The 17772-nt window shown below is 54.2% G+C and overlaps 6 protein-coding genes across 6 annotated transcripts; 2 read left to right on the forward strand and 4 right to left on the reverse strand.

Annotated features, from left to right (window-relative positions):
- Nucleotides 1–5: 5 nt before the first annotated feature.
- Nucleotides 6–806, reverse strand: CCOS01_17009 (uncharacterized protein; the record flags this gene model as incomplete). Its single annotated transcript, XM_060465143.1, has 3 exons — nt 6–395; nt 515–591; nt 692–806. 3 exons carry the CDS (start codon nt 804–806, stop codon nt 6–8), a joined length of 582 nt encoding a protein of 193 aa, XP_060304312.1.
- A 3506-nt stretch (nt 807–4312) lies between these two features.
- Nucleotides 4313–4714, forward strand: CCOS01_17010 (uncharacterized protein; the record flags this gene model as incomplete). Its single annotated transcript, XM_060465144.1, has 1 exon — nt 4313–4714. The coding sequence occupies one exon, from the start codon at nt 4313–4315 to the stop codon at nt 4712–4714; it is 402 nt and encodes a 133-aa protein (XP_060304313.1).
- A 530-nt stretch (nt 4715–5244) lies between these two features.
- Nucleotides 5245–6783, reverse strand: CCOS01_17011 (3-beta hydroxysteroid dehydrogenase/isomerase; the record flags this gene model as incomplete). Its single annotated transcript, XM_060465145.1, has 2 exons — nt 5245–6485; nt 6567–6783. 2 exons carry the CDS (start codon nt 6781–6783, stop codon nt 5245–5247), a joined length of 1458 nt encoding a protein of 485 aa, XP_060304314.1.
- A 1905-nt stretch (nt 6784–8688) lies between these two features.
- Nucleotides 8689–10532, reverse strand: CCOS01_17012 (pisatin demethylase; the record flags this gene model as incomplete). The annotated part of the gene is made up of 5 exons (XM_060465146.1): nt 8689–8808; nt 8916–9203; nt 9290–9520; nt 9589–9652; nt 9718–10532. The coding sequence occupies 5 exons, from the start codon at nt 10530–10532 to the stop codon at nt 8689–8691; spliced, it is 1518 nt and encodes a 505-aa protein (XP_060304315.1).
- A 2700-nt stretch (nt 10533–13232) lies between these two features.
- CCOS01_17013 (tubulin/FtsZ family protein) lies at nt 13233–15017 on the forward strand (the record flags this gene model as incomplete). The annotated part of the gene is made up of 5 exons (XM_060465147.1): nt 13233–13244; nt 13466–13524; nt 13599–13909; nt 13976–14479; nt 14539–15017. 5 exons carry the CDS (start codon nt 13233–13235, stop codon nt 15015–15017), a joined length of 1365 nt encoding a protein of 454 aa, XP_060304316.1.
- Nucleotides 15018–15644: 627 nt separating this feature from the next.
- On the reverse strand, nt 15645–17527 carry CCOS01_17014 (RNA recognition domain-containing protein; the record flags this gene model as incomplete). Its single annotated transcript, XM_060465148.1, has 4 exons — nt 15645–16169; nt 16231–17337; nt 17397–17460; nt 17517–17527. The coding sequence occupies 4 exons, from the start codon at nt 17525–17527 to the stop codon at nt 15645–15647; spliced, it is 1707 nt and encodes a 568-aa protein (XP_060304317.1).
- Between the last annotated feature and the right edge of the window lie 245 nt (nt 17528–17772).

Raw genomic sequence — 17772 nt, forward strand, 5'->3', positions numbered from 1 at the left:
TCAATCTAAAGCATGTAGGCGAGGAGACCAATGGCAGCGACAGCAGCAGCGTTGCCGACGTGGGCGGGGTTCGCAGTAGGAACAGCCCAGGCGGAAGAGCTAGAGCTGGAGGCGGCGGGAGTAGTAGCGGCGGTATTAGTTCCTGTGGGAGCGCTGGTAGCAGAGGCGGTGGTGGTGGTAGAAACACCAGAAGCCTGGTCGGCCTGGGCGTTAATGGTACCGCACTGGGACTTGATGGTGTCGGTGCAGTTGGTCTGGCCGCGAGCGTCACCAACGTTGGCTGTGATGCAGTCCTCGAAGGCCTTCTCGCAGATGAAGGTGGGCATGGTCTGCTCGTAGTACTCAAGGCCGGGGGCAGAGCCGTTGGGGCAGAGGCAAGAGTAGACAAGGGTGGTCTATTGAGTAAGAGTTAGCCATGCTGCCCACGAGCGTCGGCCTCTTTGAATTCGGGCCGGGGTGATCAACAAGCAACTAGTGCTCCTGGTCTAGCATAGGAAAAAAGAGGAGAACTTACAGAATCGCAGTCGTTGGTGGTGGGGTTAGGCTCGCAAAGGACCTTGCAAGTGTTGCGCTCGGCGACACACCAGCTGGCTGTGGAAGGAAAAAAGAATTAGTCAATGCTCAGTGGCTGTAATCATACGGCAAAGCCGGATTGCCGAAGATGATGGCATGATTCTCCCGGTTGACTTACCTCTCTGGTTCACGGAGACAGTAGCAACGTTGATATCGGCAGCAGTGTAGACCTTGCGCTGGGCAGAGACGGCAGTGAGGGCCGAGAGGGCCACGATGGCGAGGGAAGTACGCATGTTGTCTGTTGGTGATGTGTAGAGGTAGTGGAAATTGTGGTTGGTTGAAGTTGTTGAATGGAGACGGGAGAGAACGTCTGACAATCAATCAAGCGATATTCAGTTCCAAAGTATCGTCGGCGGGGTGAAGATGTTTTGCCTGGATGTGCTTGCTGGTGATGTTTGATGGAGTGTGGACGGGGAAAAGAGAAGAGGTGAGGTCAAAACAGATGGGCGACGCGGGCAACGATGTGGTTTTATTATGAGGCAAGAGTGCAGCAACAGCAGCAACAGCAACAAGAGCGGCAGGTACCTCGGGGTGTGTGTGAGTGGTTCTTTCCCACGCTTGTCTCTCTGGTCGCACTTGCCTTGAATGCGGTAAGCTCAATGGGGGGAGCGGGAAAAAAGTGTGAGGAGTCCAGGTATGAGTGCAGGTGCCAGTGGACAGTTACAAGGGTGGCTGGTGGAACAGCAGAAACCGCACCTTCCCTCTTGCGATCATCAGAAAGACAGGCAACGCATGGTTTGATTGCGCGGTACCTGTCCGGCCTACCGCGTCTTTTTTTTCTCTCTCCCGGTCTCTCTCTCACACATTTTTCCCTCTCTTAGCACCTACCTACCCGACCTCACACGTGCGGCCTTGCCCTCGCTTTCCCTTCTCTTTCCACTAAGGTAGGGACACGATGCCCACGTCCGCCCAGCAGCAATTGCACCGGCGCGTCCGTGTTGGGCACAATACAAGGGTACCACTTACATGACAGTCGCAAGTCGCCGGGCTTGGCCCGTTCTTCCCTCACACAAACTGGAAGGCCTGCAAAGACGGGTACGTACTGGCGGATACAGACGTGTGGCTGGGGTCCACCCATCGCAAATGTCGGGTCACAGTGGGGGAGAGGGGAAACCCAACCAGGAACATATGCACATCCTCCAGTGCAGCCGCCGTATCTCCGTCGAGCAAAGTCCAATCGAGGTTGCCGTTGCGGACTCGGGTTGAATCACGATGGAATTCTCGTGATGAGGTCAGAACTGAGAAGCGACATCGTCACCGAGAGCGTGCGTGAGCGTCAGCGAATTCGCACAGACAGTCCGCGGCTTTGCTGTTATCGGCAGGGGCGGGTCCTCGACCGACTGGCCGGGGAGGTACGTACCGCACATGGCCTTAATCAAGATAGGAACGCTACAAGGTTGCGCATGGCGGGAATTGGATGTGTACCTACGTATCTTCGCTGTGCAGATAATCAAAGTGCATCTTCTCGAGCAGAAGCTAAGACAGCGCCATCCCGCGAAGTGGTGGTGGTTTAATTCTTCTTCTACTTCCCACAGCGCAATTTCTGATACACTTGATCCCAATCTCACAATAACATCGTCAATTGTCAAGTGCCGCAACGGTGGATGCTCATATGAGGGGGGTACTGCGTAGCTAAGCAGGCATAGGGCTGCCCTGTCAGTGGCACCTGGTCCCTGTCGCCTCAGACTTTGGAGACTGAAACTTTCAGCGACCCTCGTGATGGCCTCATCCGCGTCGTCGCATCTTTTCCGCTTTCATTCCATAATTAATACAGACATGGCTCGGTAGTTTGCCTGTGCCACCGCGGCTTATGCCATGCCACCGGCTAGGCTGAGTGTTCACTCATACATGCACACTCCAGGATTCACCGGGAACAACATAATTCTTCCCGCCGAACCTTTGGCTAGGTCAGTCTCTCATTACAGTTCAGTGAGAGATGCTGCCTGACTAAGGAAAGTAATGGGAACGGCTACTGTCAGTCGCGACAGGACAGGCATGGCACGCCGCACGCGAGATTCCATTGACCAGGCGATGGTCGCAGCGCCAAGTGCTATTACAGTCGCATTCCTTGCGGTGCCTGTCTCATAACAAAACAGAGAGAAGCAAAATGAGATAGCGAGAGGTAGAGAGGCACAGAGGCACAGAGGGAAAAAATTGCCCCCCCCCCCCCTCCGCCGGCGTCTCCTTCAGATTTCAGATTTCGCAGGGCCCGGGCTTTTCATCTCGGTCTAACGTTACCCAACACAGGTCCACCTTCCGCTCCTCTATTACTAGGTACTTGACCAGGTACGAATCGTGACTGAGGTCTGGTGTTCTTTCCCTCAACTTCCTCGAGAGTTCCTCCGCTCCTCGGTCTACAGAAACAACACCAGTCCCAAACGGTGTTAGAACGGCAGGAACACTAGCCACAGATATGCAGCTTGGCTGTTGCCGTGGTCCGGGAGACTCGCAGGTTCCATCTCCATTCTTGTGTGGGGGCAAGGGTATCTATTGCCAATCAATTCAACGCAACGCACTTTGCTCCGGGCGCCGTCCCATTTGCTGCTTCTTCTTCGCCCTCGGTCTCTGGCTTCTCCCCGTCACTGTCATCCACTGCACAACCTACCGATGCCTCAGATTCATTGATTTCCCGATGGCTCTTTCATTGCCGGCAGACGTGGAATATTTCCCGGCGGCATCTCTAGAGACCACTCTCGATTACACGGATTGCATCGTCAATCGCCAATTCACCAAAGTGGCAGCTATTATGGTGTACCAAAAAGACGTCTCATCTTCCGAAACGAACCTGGCCTTTACCCGCCCCTTCTCACATCGCATCGCGTCGCCCTCTTCTTGGCGTCGCTGAATTGCCGCCCTGTTCACTGATTCCCTGCCTCACTCTTGTACCATGTTCTGTTTCTGTTTGCGAACCTCCTTACCTTCCAAACACCCCTTTTTTTTTTCCCCTGTGAACAGATGCAAAGTATCGAATGGTGGTACAGCAGACGCCATGAGCCTTCACAAGCCGACATCTCAGCATCATGATCAACCACCTGAACCTCTCCACAGAGCACTCACCTTAGTGTCCGGTTGAGCCCGGCCCCATATCGAGAAACCCTGTCCTGCTGGCCTTACAAATGCCTGCTGCAACGGTTCTTTTTTTTTTTTTTTTTTTTTTTTCGTGGAGCAACCTATGGAGTAGCCCGGCGCATGCGGATGTTCGTGCCCAAAGCTCCAACGCCGTTGGACGCCAGCCAACAATCACGGCACAAAGAGGCCGCCTCGCCAACTCCAATGTCGATTTTGGGCGGATGAAAAAGACAATGAGTCTCTCAAATCGGCAACGCGGCCAGTCCACGCACGCTCTTGCAGTAGCACTAACCCGAAGTAACACCTGGCACCTGTGGCACTGGCAGACCATGGTGAGCTACCTCTCACAATCCTGGGCGCTGAGCTACCACGAGCTCGCTGGCCAATCATTGCAGTCAATTGCTTGCCCAGCTTTCTAGTGATCGTCATCAACAGTGACACTAGTTATCTACACTAGCCATCTGCACCAAACGCCTGGGGTACCGGTATGCGGGAGGGGCTGCTACCAACCCGCCTGAAGCAGAGCTTGCTATCGGATGCAAAAGTCGACTAGGTATTGTCTCTCACGGCAACGTTCATCCGCTTTCGATATGTTCCAGTTTCCAACAGGCGACGGTTGGGCAGCAGAAACGGTCTCTTGTTCAATTCAGAGTACATTGGTGATTCACTCATGGCCAGTACCATAGGTATTGTCTTCCAGCCAACCGCAAACATTCTGCATGTGTCTGTCGCACCGGCTATGACTAGCCAACCGTCACTTACATCGGACCATCTGCAGCGTCTGTTCGGCCATGCAGATTCTCCGCCTCGTCCAGCTGCATCCATCTCATCACACCCTCCCGTCCTTCGCCAGCCACCCGCGAACCAAGTTTGCGCATTTCTTGAGGCGTCGCCAGAAACTGCTCGCAAAGTTGGCCTAGACCTGCAAGAGGCTGCCGATACGAACTTTGCTTGTCTGTACCCGCTGGCACGACCCCGCCACCAAGCTTACGAACGCATCGCCCAGCCAGCGTCTTTGCCGCCAGCCCTCAGTCTATGGCTTCATCTTCTGTTGAGTGGCTTGGCTTGTTGAGCTGCCTCAGCGATGTTTTCCTCCGTCTAGAAAGTCAATGGATCGGCTTCTGAGGGAGGCCCTCCTAGCGTGCGTTGAAGCTTTTAACGGACTTAATCGAAGAACGATGTTATGCCTAAGCATGGGATTTACGGGATTCCCATCACAAGAACCCCAAGAAGTGATTTTCGGAGCGCCATGCAGCTGCCCCCCAGCGCCGCCAACTTGGCAAGCCGGGGTTGTGGGGGCCGGACGAGGATCCAGGTTCCGGATCTCCGTGCCGTGTCAAGACGTCACCTGTCATCCTGTCGACAAGCGTGTGCCACTTACATGGTCAACACCTGAAGCTTGGATCAAGACACTGCCAAGCTATTGCCGATGACGGGAAGCTGCATGATTCTTCAAGAGCTACAACTTTTTCCTTTGTACGGCGCCAGCAAAACCTGGATACTCCACTCTCTTGGATTCGCCGCCGAAGATGAAATCTGAATTCCTTCGACATGCACCAAAAGGGGTCTCCAGCAGTCGACCGCCGGCTGAAGTTTGTGACCTCATGCTCGCCTCGCAACAGGCTCGACTCCAACTTCAAGAACATCCTTGACGATGCCCTTCTCGCTTCTGACTTTCTCGCCTCCGCTCTTCACCCACTTATTCCATGCGCCGAGCTGCATACACAGTCCCTCCATGGTCGTACACTTGGCCTGGTATCCCAATCCGCCCTCCTCTGGTCGTCGTCGAGCGTCGGCATCGTTGATAATAGCATTGATGGCACCTGCCACGGAAGCGGGCTGCAGCATGTACAACGGCAATCCGGGTTCCGAGAAGATATTCTGCAACGCTGGCACCTTCCAAAGCAACAAGCAATAGGCCTCTATGCAATGAGCCAAGAGCAGCAAAATCAGTGGCGGCGGATATTGCACGTGAAAGGGTGTCACGCTAACCGACTGCACGAGTGTGTAAAAGTCCTTGAAAACCGGAGGCGGTCCTCCATCTGTGACAAGGAATGGGCGGGCAGCCACTTTGTGCGCGTGAGGGCCGAGCAGGGCTGCTTCGTACTGCAGATGTGCCAGAGCCACGTTGGCCCCATGGACCCAGTTCTGCATAAAGGGCGCTGTGAAGGTAGGGAAACTGGCCATGCGTACTGTCGCTCCAACCAGATAATCGTCCTTGTGGCCGTAAATGGCATTTCCTGGCCGGATGGCGCCGGTGCGAAAGCCCCCTGCCTGCGTGGGATCTTGTGGCACCTGGTTCGCGCTGCAGACGAGTCGCTCGGCTTCGGCCTTGCTTCTGGCATAGTTGGCGAAGAACTCATCGTGAGGACGCATCGGCTTCTTGAAGTCTACTTCATCAAGGACCTGGAAGAAGTTCGTCGGCCACCGACTCCACGGAGCGTTGAAGAATTTGGTGGGTTTCAAGGCCACACTACAAGACGAGGTAAAGACGAGAACATCTGCTCCCGAAGTCTTAGCTGCGGCAAGAACATGGGCGGTTCCCCTAGTGTTGACGAGGGAGCAACGTTCGTAGACCAGCTGGCTACGCTCTGAGGGACGAATGACTGCGGCGGTATGGAATACGGTCAATGGAAGATGTGCTACCGACTGTGGCCACGATCTACCAAATGCGGCAGAGGTTGCTGATTCAGAAGAAATGTCGGCTTGAGCGAAATCAACTCTAGATATCGGACCCTCACTCATGTCGTCGCGGCCAGGCTTACGGAAGTCAATGATTCGAATAGCCTCTGGCGGATGGCCGCGCGCAATGAGCTGAATAGCCAGCTGCCCTCCTACCAGGCCTATTCCATACCATGGTCAGTAGCGATACGTGACGGGTTTCGCAGAATACTTGCCAGAGCCTCCAACAATGATGTACCGACGATCCAATTTTGGCGGTAAGTGCGGAGTCCAGTCAACGGGCTGTTTCTCCATACGCTCAAAGGTACGCTTGATTTTCTCTGGCGTCCATCGATCCGGCGACACCCGCAGAGCCTCAGGATGGATCGTTGACATGGCACGGTTGATCTTCCAAAAATATGCCAGCAAAGCCGCCAGGAAGCCGAAGGCGACCCTCGCCGTCCAAGATTCCAGCACCATGTTGATCAATATCCACCAGTTTCCCTCCGTCCTAGGATTCGGAGCTCCCGTGTCGAACGACTGCTACTGTGAAGTCGGCGCGCTGCAACTCTCTGAACTACACAGATGACGATTTTAGGTGCAGTTGGAGAAGGAAGCTTGTTTTTCCATGACGCAACGCTAAAGGAGGGGGGAGCTGGGAGGCTTTTTATGCCAGATTCCCTTTTCAAGACGCGTTCCTTGCCCGTCGCATCTGAAATTCGAGCCGATCAATGCGCTAAACGCTTTTCTCATGGAAGTCCCAGGGCTTCCCCACCTCGCCGGTCCTTGCGCCGAAATGCCATTTTGCAGTACCGGGGTTCAGTCTGAACTCCTCGGAGCTGGAGTTCGCAGCAGCCGATGCCCCCCATCAGGTGCACGAAGATCGAGAGAGTCAGCGGTTAGCATCTTGAGAAAGATGTTCTTAGCCAACCAATTGCTTGGCAACGGCACAGAAAGGCTTCGGGGCTTTCAAAAGTTCCGAATCTGGATATCTCTTATTCGTATTCTAACCGAGTTGTGTGGGCGTTTAACAAGTGGCCCCCATACTAGAGAATCCCGGCACCGCTGCTGCTCCAACTTGAACCCGCTGAGGAGAGGGCGGGGCCTGAAGCTACCGTTCGGCACGTAGACTTTCGTCCGGGGCGACCCGAAACCCAACGTGGGGTGCACCGGCGTCGCGCGGTCCCGTGTGGTTCGACCTATTGCTCCCAGTCCCAACTTCCCAAGTCCCAAACTGGGAATCGTAGGGAAGCTGAAGCCCTCCACGGGGCTCTTTGCTGCCCTGCTAATGCGCAATATGGACGCTAATTGGTTCCAGGCATCTGTACGATTTCGCCCTCCTCTGTCAGCTTGTTCCCCGCATAGGCAATTTCGTGCTACGCGCAAGACCTGCATCATAACGTGCGCGCGGCGCACGGGAGTGGGCGCTCTGTCAGAACCTTATTGTGCCTCGTTGACGATCCATGCCATAAGTTCATGCTCGTCATCGATGCTATGGCCTATTTCGGTCATGTGGCACGCTAGATTGGATGATTCTTTGATGGGGAAACAGTTTGAGGCTCTTTCTCGAAGAATGATTATCGAAAGCGATGTTTCGGGCCAAAGCCTGGATCTGAGTGCGTATGTATGTGCATTTATAAGTGCTCACCGGAGTATGTTACTGCTTAGTATAAAAAGAAGAAGGAAAACAGAAAGGGTTAGGAAGGGAGGGGAAATACTGACCATATAATACACGCCCTGTCCGGAGTTGAACAGCGCGCCCCTCAGTCAACCCGAGATCTGACTTCGTAGGAGTATTTGTTTTTATTTTGACCATTCGACCACCTCGCACACAGCTTGACCTGACCTCGCCGACCTAGACGGGCGCTGCTGTGCTGGTGACGGGAATGGGATTGAGGGGGGGTATATACCATCGGGTGCCTGAGGTAAGGTAGGTCAAGGAAGGAAGGAAGTAGGGACGTGAAGATCCGAAGGAGCGAGTTCAGTCCCGACCACGCGGGCCGGGCTTGTTGTTTTGGATCACCTCAATCTTCATGCTCTTGGTTAGACCAGCAAACACATATATGTGGATAGTCGACATTCACAAGCTTCATGCAGGTTGATGGCACAGGCGAGGCTGTCCATTGAAAGTCAAATTCAGGCACTATTTCTATTGGTTGAGCAATTTGAACCAGAACATCTCGGTATGGAGTTACGACGGAACGTGTCCAGATTCGTTTATTCTGGAGACTCGTCAATGGCTACCAGAACTAGGCCTACTAAGCACATCGAACTGTTGCCTCTCGCTTGTTACGTTCTAGGAGAAGGGGAAATTGACGATCAAACCGAGTGTCTAAGAGGGAATGCAACTCTCATCCGTCAAACGACGTACGCAACGATAAACTCCTACTTGATTTCCGAAATGGTCACCTTGGTCCACATGTTCTCCTCCACAAAGATGTTATAACTATACGAATCCCACGGCCTCACCGGATCCGCAAGCTCAAAATCAAAGTTGCGCATAAGCTAACCGCGCAAACGTCAGCATTTCGTATCCCTAGTCGATGACAGCCCTAGTCTAGTCACTGTGAACTTGCCTCGAAGAAAGCCTTATACAGCTCCATAAACGCCACCGGTTTACCCGCACACATATACCGCCCGTACCCAAACGCCATCTCCACGTCGCGCTCCATGCTCAGCCTGGCCGCGTCGTCGTCGACCTCGAGAAACCGCTCCGGCCGGAAGAGTTCCGCGTCGGGGCCGAAGAGCAAGGGGGATTTGAGGAGGCCGGGAGCGTTCATGCCGATGGCGGTGCCGCCCGGGATGAACTTGCCGTCGACGGTGTCGCCTTGGGGCGGGACGGTTTTGGGGTAGAGGCCTGTTGCTGGGGCGCGGATTCGGATGCCTTCGTAGATTAGGGCCTGTAAGGGTTTAGTATCGTCATGTACTGAGTATGTATCGCTTGTTGGATGGGGGAGGGGGAGGGGGGATAGGGGGTGATACGCACGCGTAGGAACGGGATCTTGCTGGCTTGGTCAAAGGTAATCGGAGTCGAGACACCAGAGGCGACGGCGTCCCGAATGACGGCCTTGAATTTGTGGTAGATCCTGGGGTTGCACATCAGATGCAGCATTGTGACACGGATTACGGAGGCGGTGGTGTCCGAGCCGGCGACGAGGGCGAAGAGGCCTTCGGCTTCGCATTCTTGCTGCGTCATACCGTTCTTGATCCACGATCCCTGGTCGAATTCGTCAGTACCATCTCCCAGGGCAAAAAGCAGAGTTCGTAAAATGTAGATGGACGTACCAACATGTCCTTCTGAGGCTTCGAGGTGGATTTGAACCTCTCTCCGACGTACTTCTCGGCAATCCTATCACCCCTTTAGTCGCAACTCCTATGGTATGAACGGCTTCCGCGATGAAAGACGATACTCACCCCATCATCTGCCCAAGCCCAATCTCATCAGTCGTCCTTGGCCCAAGCCACCTCAGAAACAACTTTGAAAACCGAATCGTCCGGATCCACGGGGTATCCAACGTGATCGCAATCAACGGCCAATTATCCCTCATCTGCTTGATAAACCCAAACACATCCGCATCAGCCTCCAAGTGCCCAAACGGCTTCCCGAAGGCGGCGGCGGTGATCACATCCATGGTAAGATACGCCGGCAAGACTCCCATGTCCACCAACTTTCCTCTTCCTCCTCGTCCCCCATCACCACCGCCGCTGACACCCCCATCATACGCATACCTCTCCCTCAAAAGCCTGACCAAACTCACAACCTGCACATCGACGCTCGGCTCCAGCAAATCCACCTCCCGCCCCGCATACGCCGCCGCCGTCTTGGCCTTCATCCGATCATGTTCCCCTTTGTCGAGCGTGGTGAACATGGTCTCCTGGTAGGGGTTGAACCGGCTGGAGAAGTACCACGAGTCTTTGCCGTAGTCGCTGCGGACGGCGTTGATGCGGCGGAGGACGGCGGGGTCGTCTGTGAGGAGCTCGTTGGGGCCGACGCGGACGAGGCGGGAGGTGTTGAGGGTGCGGTAGATTTCTTCTTGGCGGGCGGAGCGGGCGATGAGGAAGAGTGGGAGGTAGGAGAAGGTGGATAAGGGGGAGTAGGCTGGGATGTGGCGGAGGCGGTGCCATGTGAGGAGGGAGGTGAGGGTGTAGTAGAGGGTTAGGAGGGCGAGGAAGAGGGCGGTATATTGGAGGGGGGAGAGGTCGAGGGATGTGAGGTTTGAGATGGCCATGTTGGGCGGTTTGTCTCCTGACGTCGCTGGATGTTGAGCTGTTCTACGTCGGGATCTTGGATTTTCACCACCTGAAAGTCGCGGTCTCGCGAGAGAAGAAGGGTATTTTGTATCATTTTCCCACTTTTGCCGTATACTCCAAAGTTTACGGAGTTCGGTCGTGATTGTCACGCTTATATGGAGGTGTCAGCACCACGTCGTACCGCAGTTACCTATGGCGGCCTTGAAGATGTCGATCTACCGGGGTTTTTCAACATTCGTCCACAAGGTCTAAAATGTGATGGAAATAGCTCTTGTGTCATTCGATATCGTATCATGTCGGCCCCGCTACCGGCAGCTTAGCGCCCGTTTTATGTAGCATTTGATTAGGTGGTGAGAGTTGCATGCATTTTACGGGACGTGCAGTATTGATGAGGGAATACGGCATTGCGGCATGTAAGACCTATGAGATGGCAAGAGCCGAGAATGACCCGGTTCAGGTGTGCCCCCTTCGTTGAGATTTAAGAGATCATTCTGGGACTGACTACGGTCTTTAAAGGGACTTTGGTCGAGAACGATGGATATCACAAGTCTGGACGTGGGCTAGTTCAAGCTGGACAGCAGACAGCATCTGACAAGGGTGCTAGGATCTGTCGCAATTGCCATTTAAGAAAGGTAATGGGACTCTTCTCGCTTTCCACTTCCACTTTCTTCCAAGGGCTAGTCTTGCCCCTTGAGCATAGAAGGAACCTGTTTCTCAAGTATAAAGCGGATGCTGGCTCTGGCTTTTGTTGTTTTCGACCCATCTAATTGGTTTTCTGCGGAGCTAAGGCATGTAGCCTGCGACGAGAGAGTTCCGATGGCCCGGAGCTCTTCGGAAACATCTAGCACTGGGGGCTCCTATGGTTGACATTCTGTCTACTGAAGTCACAAGAAATGAGGACCAATCTCGTTCTTTCCAGGCGATAATAGCAGATTAGAGATTGATAGGCGTAGTGAGGGGTCTCGCATCTCTCAAGGCTGGGTCTGGACGTGATATGGTACCACTGTAGAAAGGTAAGAAAATTATACATGAGGTCCAAATTAGATTTTACTAGCAGAAGCTCTGTCACGATCAACTAGGTGATCCCTCCCCGACCCCAGCTGGCTACTGCCAAAAAGCACGCAGTCTAGACTGCCTCAAAGTCGTTGATGGAAGATACTCTCACGTTGCCGAAGGGTCAGGAACAGATAGCAGAACAAGCTGTGACCGTTTAGAAGGAGGAACATTGGCGTGGCGTTGAAGGAAAAAGGAAATGCCGTAAAGCACAAGATGAAACTGAACTTGATAGGATCAAGGTTGTACAAATTTGCCTAGGAAGGATGTTTGTGAAACCATGAATCTTGCCATTTACCACTCTCTTGAAGGTGGAAACGAGTACGCTATGAACATGCGCCTCTAAACCATTGTACTCGTAACTTGAAGAATGTAACACAACGAGATGGATTATGTCAAGTCGCAGCTAGCTTAAAGCAGTTTTGACACCTAACCCATGAACTATAAGGTAATATTGCCCTCAACTGCGTATCCTTGCTCGAGGCTAAGTTAGTCTCTACCTTGGAGTGGGCAATTCGGGAACCAACCCGTTCCTACCAGAAGAGTTATTCTTTGAGCTGTGACGAACTTGAATACCCTTGACAATCTATTGATTACTTTGAACTTGAGTTATTTGATCCGCCTTGTCGTCTAAATTGTTGTAGGGCTACCTTGGACAAGGAGAAGTTGTTGACGTCGGACGACAAACGGAAGCGGAGAGTGGGGCCGGATCTGGCTCGGCCCCTCTGAAGATCGCTCGGATGTCACCGACTACGAGGATACGCCTTTGAACGACGTCGAGTCAAGTTGGCTGTCTGAATTAGAGAAGAAGAATCCAGGGTATAGCCGTGCTAGAGCCTCAAAGTTGTTGAACCACCAGCCTTCCCCAAGTGCTCTCAGATTTTTTTTTTCTCATCAAAGGCACTACGAATCTGGCAAGATCTTCGCCTGCTGTTCCCGAAAGTCAATGCCTTGGACCCCGGATTCCCCGCACAGACCATTTGTGTCAAGAAGGAAGAGAAGATGTGGCAGCTGATGAGTGAGCGGTGAGGATACTGAATGCAATTGAAGCCTTAAATATGTCTGTTTCTGCCTTGATAGCCAGGTGAAGAAGGAAAGAACATTTCCGAGCTTGATATCCCGTCGTATATCGCAGCTGTTGCCGTGTGAAGGGCCGGTAAATGGTGATGGCAGGTGGCAGTGTGCGGGTATCTTCATGCACCCCTGAACGTCGTCCAATAGACAAAAGGGAAAAACGCTTGGGCCATGTAGCGGTGAGAGTGTCACCGGTACTTGATTGGCTCAAAGGAACCCCGCAATCATCTTGGTACTGGAAACCCAACACACCAACAGCTGTTAGAGCACTAAAGCTAGCAGTGAAAGGCAGGCGCTAAGCCCAGTGAAGAAGGGGGGGAATACCCTTTGCCTTGAAGCCTATCGCGCCACTGGTCGGCCTTGTTGATTGTGCCCCGCCTTGCCCACAACAAGTGACCCTCCACTCCAAACCTCTGAAAACCATCACCAACACCTTCCTCCCCCTAGCTCTTCCGAACCTCAACTCTGCGCTGCGCGCGTGAAAATATTCCCTTTCCCCATTCCACTTTGCGTCGCAGCTATTCCCAAGTTTCATTGAGCCACATTACACAATGAAGGGCGAGGTATGTTCAATGTCATTCATTCTCCTTTTATCTTCTGATCTCTACTCCAAATCCTCCATATCACAGCTTCCCGCGGGATCGTGGGTTGCTTGCTGGCTGCTCGCTACTCTCCCCCATTTTCCCGTACCGAGGCGACCCCTGAAATCTAGCCTACCTTACCTAGCTGTCCCATCCATCCTGACCTCGGTGTGTGGCCCCAATACTGACGGCGATATCTCTAGATTCTTCACCTTCATCTCGGTCAGGCCGGTACCCAGCTGGGTAACTCTGCCTGGGAGCTGTACGTTGACCTCCAATCTCATAACCTCCCGATCCAAACGCGAAATCCGGTGAAACTGACCGCCCAACGCGCAGCTACCTCCTCGAGCACGGCCTCGGCTCCGATGGTCGTCCTGACCCCAGCGCCAAGGACGTCGTCGACGGCGGTTCCTACGAGACCTTCTTCACCGAGACGAGCGGAGGAAAATACGTTCCTCGCTCCCTCTTCGTCGATCTCGACCCCTCTCCCATCGACGAGATCCGAACTGGCGGCTACCGTCAGCTCTTCCACCCTGAGCTGTTGATCAGCGGCAAGGAGGATGCTGCCAACAACTACGCTCGTGGTCACTACACCATCGGCAAGGAGATGGTCGACAATGTCATTGACCGTGTTCGCCGCGTCGCTGGTCCGTACCCCTTTTGATGCCTTTCGGCCCGCCGGCCACGTCGAAACTAACCAATACCTCCTATAGACAACTGCCACTCCCTCCAGGGTTTCCTGATCTTCCACTCCTTCGGCGGTGGTACCGGTTCTGGATTCGGTGCCCTCCTCCTCGAGCGCCTCTCCACAGAGTACGGCAAGAAGTCGAAGCTTGAGTTCGCCGTCTACCCCGCCCCTCGCGTCTCGACTGCCGTCGTTGAGCCCTACAACGCCGTCCTGTCTACCCACAGCACCATTGAGAACTCGGACTGCACTTTCCTCGTCGACAACGAGGCTGTCTACGACATCTGCCGCCGCAACCTCGACATTCCCCGTCCCGGTTACGAGCACCTCAACCGCCTCATCGCCCAGGTTGTCTCCTCCATCACCTCCTCCCTCCGTTTCGATGGTGCCCTCAACGTCGATCTCAACGAGTTCCAGACCAACTTGGTCCCCTACCCTCGTATTCACTACCCCTTGATCAGCTACGCTCCCGTCATCTCTGCCAACAAGAGCTCTCACGAGAGTTTCAAGGTCCAGGAGCTCACCTTCCAGTGTATGTCTTTATCGTCTGCCAGCAAAATGTGAATACGAACGAGCGCTAATCCATCACAGGCTTCGAGCCCAACAACCAGATGGTCGTCTGCGACCCCCGCAACGGAAAGTACATGGCTGTTGCCCTTCTGTACCGTGGCGACGTCGTCCCCCGCGACTGCAACGCCGCCATTGCTGCCCTCAAGGCCAAGTCCTCCTTCAACCTGGTCGAGTGGTGCCCGACCGGTTTCAAGCTCGGAATCAACTACCAGAAGCCCATGGCCGTTCCCGCCGCCGCTGGCGATGGTGGTCTCGCCTCTGTCGACCGCTCCGTCTCCATGTTGTCCAACACCACCGCCATCGCCGAGGCCTGGTCGAGACTGGACCACAAGTTCGATCTCATGTACAGCAAGCGTGCCTTCGTCCACTGGTACGTCGGTGAGGGTATGGAGGAGGGTGAGTTCAGCGAGGCCCGTGAGGATCTTGCTGCACTTGAGAAGGATTACGAGGAGGTTGCTGCCGACTCGTACGAGGGTGAGGAGGATGATGCCGAGTACTAAGCCGACATCGGAGACCGTCCCGTTTTTTTGTTTCGCGGTATATCGGTTGCTGCAACGAACAATGACGAACCCGGCAGCCTTGGACGAAAACCGAATTGCATGAAAAAAAGTTTGTTCTTTTGGCGGCCGTCGGGATGTCGGTTCGGTAGACTTTTGTTCTCGTTCTCGTTCTCGCCGGACGGACATGGACGCACAAGGCACTGGATTAACCCATAACCCAACGAATGGATATTTCGGCGTCAAGCTCGAGTTATAATAGATGAGACCAAGTCACTTTCTTCTTTCACAAGTACATACGTGGTACCTCCTGACTTGTCTGACGAGAGCCTCTTGGGGGATTGAAACTAGTCACTTGTAAATCGACGTATTCTTCCAAATTAATTTGCATGTTGTGATTCGGTGCTGTGATTGCAGAGTGTAACGTACATATGTGCTATTGGTAGCAAAACAATACTTGATGTGGGAATCGAGGGTTGCTCTGTAAGTCACAGATGTATCAATGTGCTTTGTATAATGTTCATTATTTTGTACGCCTTTTCCCGACGCTTCCATCCGTCTACTTTTGGTATTTCATGCAACTACCTCAATACAAGTAGGTCACCCCACCCCCTCCGCAAATTGTTAGATTCATTTTTGCTTCTTCTTCCACTCCGCGGCTCTCTTGGCACCACGGCCCGTAGGCTTGCTCTTCTTGACGCCGCCCTTGTTCAGGGGCTTACTCCGCTTGTTGAACTTGAGATCCTTTGGCCTGCCGTCCTTGGCACTGGCGCGGCGGCCCTCAAAAATAAAGTCCTCGGGCTTCTTCATCTCATCCTTGGGGATGGCGCCGGAGCCGTTGCCAGGGGCGCGCGGCTTCCTATCTTCGAATTCTCGGCCTCTGCGCTGCTCGCGGCGGGCTCCTTGACGGCCCAGGAGACGGCTGGAGCGGCCGGCGAGGGACTGCTGCTCGGGGGTGATCTTGGCCTTGTACTTTGTGCTGCCGGGGGCTCCGCGTGAAGCGTCTGCTTGGGCGGCTCTGGCCTTGTTGGTGCGCTCCATGGCGAGGGCGGTCTTGTGGGGGGCCTTTGCGCGGGTTACGCGCATGATGCGGGGGAGCATCGGGGGGTACTTCTTGCCGTCTAGAAGGAGGGCTGATTCTACGTGGTTACCGTCCTGTGGATATTTGGTTAGCAATGTTTCTCCCACTACGTCGTAATATTTGAAGGCAACTTACGTAGAACTGGACGTAGGCGAAACCCTTGCCCACTCTCGTCTTGGGATCGCGAACGACGCGCACATTCTCGACCTTGCCGGCGTGCTTGCCAAACGTCCTCCAGAGACCCTCCTCAATGTCAGCCGGCACTTTGGTGCGCTTCTTCTGCACCGTCTCGCCCTCCTCGTTGGTGGCGAGGATGGTCTCGTCGTCGATGAAGCCGAGGTTGCCGACGAAGACGCAGCGGCGGTGGTCCGTCGGAGCGGGGTGAGCGACGCTGTCGACGCGCAGGTGGCGGTCGAGGACGATGGTGCCGTTGAGCTCGGCGCAGACCTTGCGCGCGGCGGCGGGCGTGGAGAAGACGACGTAGGCGTTTGCGGACTTGGTCGTCTCGTTCATGAGGGACTTTGTGATGTAGGCTGCGCGCTTGGGGAGGCCGCCGCCGGAGAAGGCGATGGAGCGGAAGCGGATGGACTCGATCTTTTGCGGGGGCTTGGCGTCCTTGTCGAGGACGCTGGTGAGGTGGGCTTCGAGGGCGCGCTTGGCCGTCTTGTTGTCGATGGCTTCGGAGGCGACGTTGGAGAGGAAGACTGTGCGGTTTGCCTTTTCGAGCTCCGTGTCCTTTGTCTTGGCCTTGCTCTCGGCTGCGACGGATTCGTGGACGGGGACGGCGTCATCGTCAGACTCCTCCTGCTCTTCTTCTTCTTCCTCTTCCTCCTCCTCATCCTCCTCGCCTTCACCCGCACTCTCGCCCTCGGAAGATGTTTCTGAGGCAGACTCTTCGTCCTCTTCCGCATCCTTGGACTCCTTCTTGCTGCGCTTCTCAGCATGGATCTCCTTCTCCTCTGCCTCGGCGAGCTTGCTCAGGTATTTGCCCTCGATGTCGTCCTCTACTCTCTTGCGCTTGCGCTCCTTCTTGGGCTTTGCAGCTGGTTCTGACACTTCCTCCTCCTCTGAATCGGCGATATGCTCGAGGTCAATGTCTTCATCGCTACCAAGCTCAGACAGCTCCTCGTCGTCGGCATCAGGTAGTTCCTCATCGTCGTCGGAAGCCTCTGGAGCGGCCTTTGCCTTCGGTGGAGGCGCTTCGGAGTACCTTGACTTTTCCGGGGCCTTCACAGGTCCTGCCTGAATTTTGTTAGAGTTTTCATGGCTGCATTGGTCGACTTTTGCAGAAAACGACTTACACTGGATGCGAAGAGGGCATCGAGAGTGGGGTCAATGGCCTTGCTTGAGGCCGTAAGTTTAGAACTATTCAGAAACCAATTAGTCTTAAAAATGTGCCATGACATTGGGAGTGAACTCACCTTTTCCCCATTGTTGCGACAGATATATGACTTGTTTTGCTGAGTATCTATGTTCTGCAACGAGTCTGCTGTAGATGCACCGATCCGCCCCAGATCGCTGCCGCGACAAGAAAAAAAATCAAGCTCTCTGTACCACTTGGCCTGCGCTCCAAAGCGATAAGAGATTTCGGAGGTGGAGTGCGCCGATAAGAAACGGAACAACCGTGGATTGGTGCAAAACGTCAGAAGACCGCTATTTGCCGAGGACAAGTGCCCC

The sequence above is a fragment of the Colletotrichum costaricense genome (genome assembly GCF_030867565.1).
Source record: "Colletotrichum costaricense strain IMI 309622 chromosome Unknown Scaffold_37.1, whole genome shotgun sequence".
In the NCBI taxonomy this organism is placed as follows: domain Eukaryota; kingdom Fungi; phylum Ascomycota; class Sordariomycetes; order Glomerellales; family Glomerellaceae; genus Colletotrichum; species Colletotrichum costaricense.